Genomic DNA, 12,270 nt, shown 5'->3' with positions numbered 1-12,270 from the left:
CACTGATTACAGAACCGGCTTTACTGATGAGATGCGCGTTAAATATCGCATGCGATTTATCGTGCAGCCCTAATGGAAAACCATTGAAACTTTGAACGGCAATATCTACATAACGGCGTGGCGAATCCGCACCAAATTCGGGGGATCCCTTCAGCTCGAGGAGCCCTCTCGAACGCCACCGGGGGTGGTCTCATTCGAAAGAGGGCCCCGAGACGTACACTCGATTCGCATTCGAGAGGGTTCCTTGAGCTGAAGAGATCCCCTGAATTTGGTGCGGATTCGCCACGCCGTTACTGAGATATGGCCGTTCAAAGTTTCAATGGTTTTCCATAGAATTAAGCTTTAAAGCGTTTCATCCAGGTCGCCAGTAGCAAACAATGGAGCGCGCTCTGCTGGACAAACTAAGTAATTACACCATTTCAAGCATTTTATCTGCATTATATGTTCTGTAAAAAAAAATTTCATATCGGCGGCATATTCGCCGATACCGATATATTGGCGACAGGCTCATATCGGCCGATAATATCGGCAAAACGATATATCGGTCGGGCTCTACATATGACCCCTTTAAATAAATGCAGCTATAGTGAGACTTCTTTCAAAAACATTTAAAAAATCTTACCAACCCCAAATATTTGAGCAGAAGTGTACTGGCGAACTGATTTTCCTTACCTGACCGGTAGCGGTCATCCCGTGTTCCTCCGCTGCGGTGAGCTCGGTGTTGCCGTGGGGCGGCAACGGGGATGGCATTAGGGTTAGAGGTAGGGTCTGAAGAAAGGCCCGGGGTCAACTTAATGCTCACAACCACATCTATAAAGATCACAGCTCATAAAATAAACTTGTACACACAGACAAAATCAACACCATAAGGTACATTTTCAGAAAGTGCAAAGTTTCTGGTCTGTCTCCACATGCATATGGACAGATATTACAGGAATACATAATTCACCCAAAAATGAAAAATGCATTATAGAAGTCTAAAAAAAAGTGCATTATAGAAGTCTAAAACCGTACAATATTTTGAGCAACTTAAATCAATATTAATTGGGTTGCAAAAAGGTGGAAATTTTCCAGTAAATTTAGGAAATATTCCAGAAATTTTGTTAACTTTCCATGATTTTTTTGAATATTCCAGGCATTTTTGGAAAGTTTCCGGAAATTTTCCACCCCTTTGCAACCCTAATATTAATTGACTGTCTTCCCCTTACTTCTTAAAAATGTTTTTTGTTCTTTTCCATGGAACAAAGAATTCAATACAGGTTTGTAAATACAAAAGGGTGAGTAAATAAAGACAGTAAGCTGTAAAAATTTGTTAAAACATTTATTTTATATATATACAGTATGAGGAAGGGCCAGCATCAGAGTAGTAACGCAGACAGGGCAGAAGTGGACGGCAGGGGTTGAACTTTAACTTCGAAGCACTGAAATGGCACCTTTGAAGATACACTGGCAAATTTGATATCGGGGTTTCAAATGAAAACGTATCTACACAACAAATATGGCTACATACGGCGAATTAGATATGTGTAGGTCAAAACTATTGTGTAAGCAACGTGTCCCTACAATCTAGTATATAAGGGTTTTTGTAACTATAGAACAAGCACGTCACTGATGAGGTCACTGAACTGTCAAAACCCACCAATAGTGATCTCACCTGTTTCATTTCCTCTTTCATGCCTGCTGCTTACAGGAAGCCTATATTTATTATGTGTGTGGGTTTGTGTGTGGACATTAACAGGCCAGAAAGACCCTGAGAAGTGTGATGGCTGATTGCACGATCGGAAAAGAATCAAATTACTCAAAGTTTCCAGATAAAAATGGCTGCTTTGGCCACAAGACTATTTCAAGTGTTTATTTTTATTTTTAAAGTGCAGTCTCTTAATGAAGAGATTGATGCCTACAGCAGGTGAAGCTCTACAGACCACCATTAGGGTGCAGCATGGAGCCACAATTAGCAAACAATACAGAGAAAATAAAACAATCTCAGATACATATTTTACGGAACTAAAATATTTTAAAATATTTTATGTGACAGATGTCATACCTCTACATTATATTTAATTGACTTGATCAGTGTGACAATGGCATTGTGTGGCATGCAAAAGAAACCGAGAGAAGGAGGGAAATAAGCAGACAGGAAGTCTGCATGGTGAGTCTTACTTTGGGTCTGTGGTACGAACGGTGCAAGAAGTTTAGCTCGTTTCTTTTCATAGCCCTTCTGTGTGATGTCACCTGTAAGAACAAAACACAAAAAGACACAAATATATAAATATTTTGTTTGAGATGTGATGAGGCCACACGTCTACAACCATAAGCTGAGCTTTTCTGGCTTTGTGAAGACTGGTGAACAGACAATACACACAATAACAAGTTTCTTGCTGGGTATTTCATAATTAGAGGTTATTGCTGAAGCAAAGCATCCTTACTTTAGCTTATACTAGGCCTAGGCGATTTTTCCGATTTTATCGATTAATTCGAATTTAATGTTTTGCCACAATTTTACTTTTATAAATCGAGGAATCATGATTTTGAATAGAACTATTACCAAACGTTAGAATTAGACACTTTTACAATATGTCAATGTTAACAGTAAAGAGAAAAGATTGAAAGATGTACGCGCTCTGTGAAGGACCGTCAGTAGAATATATCACTAGGTGCCATTCACACAGAATGCGCTTTTGTGTTGACAAAGACGCGACGCGGGCAGTGGAATAGGAAAAAAATGCAGGAAGAAAGATGGGAGTTGAGTTGAAGTTCTTTTAACTTGAGCGCCACATTTTTAGAATGCCGTTTCATGCATGAGACGCTGCAAGAGACGCGAGCACAACAGTCAAACATACATAGAAAAAAACAGTGGAAAAGCAGCACAACCGAATAAAAACCTGTAAAGAACTACTACTGTATGTCTGAAATTTCATGTTTGCATCATGGTGACAGGCTGAAAGCTGCTGTTCATTGTTTTTACAGAACATTTATAGTTAATAATAGTCTACTGGTGTTATACCTTCAGTCATTTTGAATTTGAATTACCTTTTGATATTTTTTAAAGCATTTTCCTTGTATTATTTCTGAACATAATATAAGAGTATAATATATAATAATATATAAGTTTGTAGAAGATGTAGTTGTAGGTTCATGCACCTTTTTTGCAAAGATATTTAACGTTAACAAGTGATTTGTTTAACATGACATCAGTTTGATGGCTTGGGCAGAATAAGCTTAACCATGCCCCTCCAACCTTTAGTTGGCTGCCCTCTATTCAATATTCCGTTTCAGTTGGAAATACGTCACCACACTGAAATAAAGTCGGCAGCAACTTCTGGTTCACACGGACTTTAAAGGTCTTCACAGTAGGGATGGGCGATATGGGCTTTAAAATATATCACAATAATTTCTTTTGCATTTGCATGTTTGTGTACTTTGTGATGTGTGTGTGTGTGTGCGCGTGTGCGGGTAACTGCAACTATACTATACCTCCCCAGTCCTTAATAGTTTGTTTTAATATTTTTTTAAGGCTGGCACTGTGGAGCAAGCAGAAAAGAGGGAGGGTGGTGCCAGTGATGGAGATCCCACTGATGCAGCAGAGAAGAGAGAGACAACACAGAGAGTCGAGCAAGAACAGCCACCACCTAGCAAAAAGACAGCACTGGAAGATCTCCTTGGTGCAACTTTTTCTAAACCAACAGTCACTCAGTCCAAATGTAGGATAGAAGTAGAGATTGACATGTACAAAAAGGACACTTCTATTCCCCTCACTAGCTGTCCACTGCAATGGTGGAAAGAACACGCTCAAACGTACCCACTTCTTTCCTCTCTTTCCAAGGCTTACCTAACAGTTCCAGCAACTTCTGTTCCCAGTGAATGTGTTTTTTCTACAGCAGGGGATATTGTGAATGCTCGAAGATCCCAGCTTCTGCCTGAAAATGTAGATATGCTGTTTTTTTTTGCAAAAAAACCTGTAGGTAACCTAAACAAACCCTAGTGTTTATGTTGAACTTACTTGAACAGAACACCATTTAATTATTTTTGTTATTTTATTTTATTTTTTTACTGCTTTAAGAAGTTCTGTCTTAGGCTTCTTAATTCTAAGTTCATGTTAAATTTATCATAATTTTTTTCAGTGACAGACAGACCTATTCAGTTGTTAATTTGAGTACAGAAGGTTTTTATTAAACCTTGAAATGTGATCTTGTATGTACAACAAAGAAAGTTATTGAAATTTGTTAATGTTTTTGAAATAAATCTGTTATTTGAATTTCAGTTTAATTTTTTAAATTTTGATCAAAATATCGTGATATGTATCGTATCGTGAACCCAGCATCGAGATATGTACCGTATCGTGACCTGAGCATATCGTTACACCCCTACGTGCTACTGTAGTACATTTAGTACGAGCCGAGTCGTACCAAAAGCGCCATTACTCAAGGCTCAGACCGATTTTTGTCGCACTGTACAGCCCTATCCAAACCTGCTCCAGATTGTAGAAGGAGCTGCTCAATTTCACGTCCGCCTTCCTTCACGTCACTCCACACAGTCGCACACAGAAATATGTCAACAACTAGACTTTATCGTTATTATCGCGGGAAGACGAATTCTTATCATGTGGAGAATTTTTACCGGTATATCGCAAACGATAAGATATCGCCCATCCCTACTTCACAGCAACCAGTCAAAATAAAAGTTAGGTTTAATGTTGGAGAAACTGTGACAGAAATATATTACTTAATGCAACGGTTCTCAATTTCAGTCCTCGCATACCACCGCTCTGCACATTTTGCATGTCTCTCTTATTTAGCACACCTGATTCAGAGAACCAGCTAGTTAGAAGAGAGCTCCATGCATGAACTGCGTTGCGATCGACATGGTCCCTACACAGTGTTCATTGCCTGAGCAGGGGAAATCCGTTTAAGTTTACTTCACTTCGGAACATTCATACATGAATTTGTGCTACGCCACGGCCTGCAGCGTCTTCACACACAGACAAAACTTACTAGAGAAGTGTGAAGTGTGACATAATATACCTCTGTAAATAAATACAATTTAAATTCACGTCTCGCGCACTTTAATGCCCTCTGAATGGAACATTTATAAGCTCCCTTCGAACTGGAATCATGGTAGAATATCCTTGTGATGTCCACTTCGCAGGACACTTACGGTCGAATAGAACAAACATCTGTGATAAGAGAAACATACATAATATGCAGAGTGGTGGTACACGAGGACTGGAATTGAGAACCACTGACTTAATGTAATGATAGTACTACTATTACTAATAATTATTAATAAAACATTAAGGAATAAATCACAAAAATAATAATAATAAATTACGTTTTTTTAAATCAATTAAAAATAATAATAATAAATTACGTTTTTTTTTATATAAAATCAATTAATTAAAGATGCTTTTGATTATTAAAATTTAATTAAACCATTAAAATGGAATTCAGAAAATTAATGGAAAACACAGAATTTGGTAAAATGTTTAAGGTGCTTTTGAGTTATTTTGAAGCTTGGCAGCCCAGATCCCCATTCACTTTCATTGTAGGGTAAACAGTGGCCAGTACATTTTCAACATTTCTCCTTGTGTGTCCCACAGAAAGAGGAAAGTCATAAGGTTTGAAACGACACAAGAGTGAGTAAATAATGACAGAATGTTCATTTGTGGGCTAACGGTTCCGTAAAATTAAGGAAAAACAAACAGAACAAGCAAAAAAACAGAAGGACGGCCATTTAAGTCACGATCACATGGATCCACCTTCATCCTGTTCATTTTCTTGTTTCTCTTAATGTAGTTTTTGGCGTACTACCATCAGAGTGGTTAAAGTCCACTCTGAGAGCTCCTCAAACTCACACAAAGCACTAGTGGTTGACCGATATTGTTTTTTTGACAGCCGATGCCGATATCGTGGAAAGCAGGGTGGCCAATGGCCGATATAATTTTATTTCTTTTAATTAATATTTAAGAAATTTGAAATCATCTGGATTAAAAAATAAATGTGTAAAATAAACATGCTTATACTTTAAATGACAAAGTATTTTTCACAAATAAACAAATATTTAATAAAAATATAATTAAAAGGGAAGTAAACACTGTAACCAACAGTGGGCAAAAGCATGAGGCGCAGCATAATTTGAAATCACGAGTTTAAAGTTTGTCGATCGCGCGTCTCAGTGAAGCTGAACTCTCCTGTCCGTATTCAATTCGCACGGATCGAACGTCACGCAGAGAACACGCAATCATGCAGGATACAAATGCACACTTCATAAGATCTCACAACTGGATCCGACTAAGTTAGCAAGGTTTTTGAAATTAGATGTTCATTAGTCATTCAAAGATTTGTTTAAATTATATATATATATATATATATGCGTATTTGCTGAATGCTGACGGCAAACGAGAAGTATCCATTACTAACAATATAAAAGCAATCGTTATAATACTTTTTTGTATACATTTTAATTCCTTTGTTTAACAGTTATATCTGATTATAAGACAGACTTCTGTCAGACAGAACGACTTCTGTCGTGGACAGAACTGTTAACGACGACAGCGAACAAGAGGGAGAATGGCGGGCCATCAAAATAAAAGTCCTGCCACGAATGCATCGGCCAAACAGAAAAACTTATCGACCAATGCCGATATTTGAAAATGTCAAATATCGGCCGATATATCGGCCTTGGCGATATATCGGTCGACCACTACAAAGCACCCCTCTCTCACCCGTATTCACACACACGTGTCTCCTCTAAGCTGTGGATGAGATTCACACCTCGTGGCCTGTGGCGAGTTTGAGGCAACACATGTTATGCAGCCAAATCCGGGCTAAACAAAACCAGGAGTGACAGATCTGCTGACGACTGTCGTTTTTCCAGAGGATACAACGAGGCTCCTGGTACTTTTCTAAACCAGATCTGGACCGTCTAGGAGACAGCTGTCAGCTTCAGGTGATAAGATTACACACAATGGTGTTTATGCTGAAAAATCAACATGCAACATGTCAGAATGAACTTCACAGACAAAGGAAGTGAAAAGGAGGCAGGTCAGAGGGGCCAAGTGGGCCAGTTCAGCTATGAGAGGGGAGGGGAATAAACCAAGCAGAAGTGAGAGAAAACAGGGAGGCACAAAGACAGAAAAAGAGAGAGATGGCTTTTTCTGTGGTTGCATGAGAAGGGACGGGCCGTACTGAGCGCAGTCTTCATGCCTGGTTACTCTCTCTGCTTAAGAATGTGGCCTAGAAACACAACAGCCCTTTCCTGCCCCCTCCGCTCAGTGTGCGACAGCTCACACACACACACACACACACACAATATTCCTTATTTAAAACCTACTACAGCAGAAGAAAATGTATCAACACAAGTATAGATTCAGATGTTATAATTTGATGTGTTTGCTGCTCATTCACACAAAACGCTAGGGTTACCCCCAAATCCATGATATTCTGGCTTGAGTCCTTCCTTCAATTTAAAGGGATAGTTCACCCAAAATGAAATTCTGTCATCATTTACTCGCCATCACATTACCCTAAACCTATATTTTTCCCCCCCATTTTTCAGTGGAACATAAAAGAATATATTTGAATTTTGTCCATACAATGAATGCAAATGTTGTCTAAAACAACTTTTAAAAAATTTTTTTTTGTTCCACAAAGAGATTGAAAGGGTTTGGAACAACATGATGGTGAATGTTCAAAACGCATACAGTGCAGGATGCCAAAAGTTTAATACTGTACTTATGCTTAGGAATTTGATTAAATCCCTAACCCTAAGTATCAGCGACAGTAATAGAGATGCTTATCTTAGCAAACCGCACTAATAAAGAGCTCAGCTAAAAACACTACACGCGTGTGTGAGAGCGTAAAGCTGCTTTTTGCATGCGGGCAGCGTGCTGGGCATATGGAGGGATGGCTGACTGGAGTCTCATTGTGTGTGTGGGTGATGTGGGAGACTGATGTAATGCTGGGAGGGCAGCTGGGTCACGCTCGCACACAGAGCAGGGTCTGTGTTCGCACAACAACAGGTCCGAGCAAACTGGCAGTGCCACTCCAGCACTGAGGGAGCTTTGTGCCCACTCGCTCTCCTCTAAAGATCTATTCTTTTCCTCCCTTCCTAAATTCTGTTAATCTACACATACCTGTCTATTTAAGCACTGAGAAATCATGCCTGACTAATTGGCTGACAAACTCAAGAAAGAAGAAACTTTGGTCTATTGTGACGGCTGTGATGTCTCATACAAGTGTGTGTGGAAGGTTAAGCGCACAGGATATGAACATTACCCCACCCAGTGTGGCCTGCCAAAAGTGGTCCCAGTGTATTCATGGGGAGGAATGTGCTGATTGGATGATGACTAGGGCCAACTGGGTAGCAGAAAGGCAATGGTGGCCAAATGGGATTGCTAGCCAGTTCCCTTCATGACTCAAAACACAGACTTCACACTGAACGGACACACAAGCACGCCATGAGGGGCTCCGATGTGTGTGTTTCTACAAATACCTGTTTAACGTCCACGCTGTTATCTGTGTCAGTACTTGGATTCACCCTACAAGCCTGTCAAGATCTGTGTGTGAGTGTGTTTACCATACACGCGGCTCAGGCAGAGCCATGTAGCAGAGGAAATGATAAGCTTGTGGGGCTTCCTGCTCCATTGGGCCCCAGGGTGACTGGAAAAACCCATGAGCACAAGGGAGGAAGTGCAATGAGAACACACACACACACACACACACACACACACACACTAGCAGAGGAAATGATAAGCTTGTGGGGCTTCCTGCTCCATTGGGCCCCAGGGTGACTGGAAAAACCCATGAGCACAAGGGAGGAAGTGCAATGAGAACACACACACACACACACACACACACACACACACACACACACAAAGAAAGAAAGTGAGGGCAAAAACAAAGAACCCGACTAAGAGGGTGCTGAATACCCCACCACAGGAGTGCTGTTTTTTATCTGCGGGTTGCTAGGCTTCAGGCTTCTGCGGTCTCTAAAATGAGGCAAAGGCCCAGAGAAAGACAGAAATATAAATAACTTGCCTGATGATTTTTCATAATCTAGCCCATGCTAAACATAATTCCCATCAGCTAACGGCTCTCATTCCACAACGGTTGATCAGTTGCTGAGGTGACATCCTCATTTAACTCATACAACACCTAATAAACAAAGCTAAGTGAGGGTTAGTAAGTCCTAAAATGATTATTACAGTACATTTGACAAAAAAATACCATTTTAAGTGTCTTTCTACTTAAAAATTTCACATTTAATACAATGCGTTACTTTTGTCTTACAAACCATTTGTTTGCAATTATTTGTGAATTAACAATTTCTGAGTGAAATTTGTTTTAATGTAAATCCTACACCAAATTTTTTTCATTGTAGTGATATGTGACTGACTAGTCATTGGAAATTTTTTTCATTAAAATTGTAATTTTACTTAAAACACTGAACTGCAAAAAGGCCTTCACAATGACAGTGCTTTGCAGTGAAAAAGTAACTGTAAGTTGTTCATTTTCAAAGAGATTTGGCTATTTGAGATGATAAACAACATTGTCTATTGGGAATTGAACAAAGTTGAGCAGTTCTTCATGTCCATCAAGACTACCAATGGGACAATTTGAAAAAGAATGATTCAATTTAAATTTGACTCACAATGAAATTTTATTTGATTAGATTAATGATTAAATTATTTATTTTTATTTTATTTAATAAAACGGCATTAAAATAGAAATTGTGATCGTCTTTTATTGTGACATATTTTTAAGTGAAACATGATCTGTCTCTAGTAATTTAATTGCTGTCAGTGTGAACACCCTTAAAGGAAGAACTTGAGTAGGAAAACTGTCAGAAGGGGAACATGTTGGAACCATAAACATACTTGAGGCAATCTACATAATATAATTGGAAACATCATGACAGACAGCAAGTTTTATGTCTTTTACAACAAAAAAAGCTGCACAGGGATGTTTGGCAACACTTCTCAGTGGTGACTCGACAAACCTGTGAACTGATTATTTTGGAACTGGTTCATTGAAGCAAACAGGTCTTCCCAATAAAAGAAACCCTGAACGACTGTTCCCTACACTGAAAACACTTATCAAGGCTCTGTATGCAGTCCAACTGATTTAAGAGGACCCTTTATAAACACCCTCACAAAAGCTACTTATCAGCCGTTCAGTGTTACTCATAAAAACACAGTGCCAGAAGAAGAAGAAGAAGAAAAAGTGTCCTGAAGGCAGGAATGCACTGCTGCATATTTGACTATGACCACAATTGGGCCAAATTTAGCTGCTGATGCATGTCACAGGGTGCAGGGGTCACTTTATTGCCAAGTATGTTTGCACATACAAGGAATTTGTTCTGGTGATAGAAGCTTCCAGTACACAGAGACAACAACACCACACACATAATAAGGACTTAAAGAGCCCAAATAGGCAGATGGAATGTGTGGAATTACACACGGATATGCGAACACCCACGTGCACACATACTCAGCACACTTTAAATCCATATTTCATCCATATGGTGCGGGGTTCAGTGATAGACCTGCATTAATTAATTTTCAAATTTACACAACTATCAAGGTTGTTATTTGTCGGTTCACATTAGGGTTGTGCGATTGATCGAAATCGAAATCGCAATCGCAATCGCAATATCTGTCAAAAAAATCGCAATTTGATATTTTCCCCCAAATCGCACAGCCCTAGTTCACATATGCAGGTCCATATGAGGGTGTTTTGAAAGGACATAAGTTGCCTGCTTCCAACATTTTCCCAGTCATTTAGCTCTGATCCAGCAGTACACACAAATACTCTTGGTCAGATACTACTTCAGGACTTAATGCTAACGTGTCACAAAGTTGAACAAGTTGAACTCTGCCCTGCAATTTGTATCAAATGTGACCAATACAAGATCAATATATCATGTTGTAACCTCTTAGCTAAATTTAAAACAAAAAAGTTTTAAACAGGAGTGCAGTGTTTCAGTAAAGTGGAGTAGATTGCATATTTACATCATCAATTTAAATAATTTACATATTCTAAATAAATATGAATAAATGTAAATAATTTGCCACCTGCTTTATGAATTATGTATTTAAAAGAGCGTGCAGAGTGTGACATCATATTACAACCAGACCATTACATTTCAGTTTATTTCAGTGTTATGTGGTGGCCATTTGCACAGCTAACTACAATGGCGAGTTTTTAGGCAGGTGCAAGACAAGAGTGTCTGGTGCTGATATCATTTCCTGTCAACTCTTGCAACCATCTTCACCACATGCAAACCACCCACCTGGTGCATCTCATTTAAAACCACTCTACTCAACAGTGTAGATATCGAAGAGTTTATCGCACTTAAAGGTAAAATGAGTGTGGCGGTGCTGGGAATCAATCAATCCTAATTCTGTTTGTGTGTCTGCAGTTCAAAGAGATGGTTTGAATCAACTAAGCAGCAGGAGTAGGGCCATACCGTAAATCTTACCCTCACATGTAGTGTTATGATGCTAAACACTGCAATTTGTGATCACATGAGGGGGACAACCAAAACAAGGTGCTGATTGTAGTGGGTTATTTCCGGTTCTTCATGTATGGGCGACAGTCTGGTCAGTAGCTTCCGGGGTGAGAAAAAGCTCCTCGTGGGCGGCATAGAGCACTGATGGACAAACAGATTGGATGCTGACTAGAAAATGACAAAAACCTCTGTCAAGCAATGCCAGTTGATTATTTCCCAAGAGAGAGAGAGAGAGAAAGTCACACCAAGTGTCTCCAAATCCAAGGGAGCTTCTAACCTAGACAGCATTTTTGGCCTCAAAGGTTTGTTCGCTGTCTATGTAGGTAGCTCACTAGGTTTTAATACACAGTCAAAGTCTTATTTAAATATAAATGTTTGGCACTAAAGACAGTATTTTTAGGAGACAAACACATTACAAAGAATGAAAATGAGGTGATCAACAGCCTACGGAGGTTCCAGCATGATTGGGGCCTGTTCTTTATAAGAACTGAACCCGTCTAAACGCAAGGAATAAATTACATCTAAAAGATAAATTGTTTGTTGTAGGGGTGGGCGATATACCAATAGACACAATTAACCAGTAGAAATTTGTCAACCCGTAGAGATTTTCGCAGTTACACGATCACGTTACATTGCTGTGCTACGTGGTCACGAAAACGTATCGTTTACACACGTTTTTAAGCACTGTGGTTTAAAAACAAGTCATTTTTTCAAGTCACGCTACAATCCATCACGCTCCCTAAGGTCGCAAAACTCTGGACT

The 12,270-nt window shown here is 39.3% G+C and overlaps 1 protein-coding gene across 2 annotated transcripts in view; it reads right to left on the bottom strand.

Moving 5' to 3' along the window:
- LOC107695817 (disco-interacting protein 2 homolog B-A-like) overlaps positions 1–12,270 on the bottom strand; it is a 60,842-nt gene that overhangs the window by 18,703 nt on the left and 29,869 nt on the right. For both annotated transcript variants that reach the window (XM_016495879.1, XM_016495881.1), the window contains exons 2-3: positions 2,161–2,232; positions 673–810 (exon numbers count right to left, since the gene is read on the bottom strand). In XM_016495879.1, coding sequence (XP_016351365.1) covers positions 673–810; positions 2,161–2,232 — 210 coding nt within the window. The remainder of the gene's footprint in view (positions 1–672; positions 811–2,160; positions 2,233–12,270) is intronic.

Source organism: Sinocyclocheilus anshuiensis, unplaced genomic scaffold, assembly GCF_001515605.1.
Source record: "Sinocyclocheilus anshuiensis isolate Anshui unplaced genomic scaffold, SAMN03320099.WGS_v1.1 scaffold234, whole genome shotgun sequence".
Lineage (NCBI taxonomy): Eukaryota > Metazoa > Chordata > Actinopteri > Cypriniformes > Cyprinidae > Sinocyclocheilus > Sinocyclocheilus anshuiensis.
Note: the sequence above shows the minus strand (reverse complement) of the source record. Positions and strands in the feature narration are given on the sequence as shown.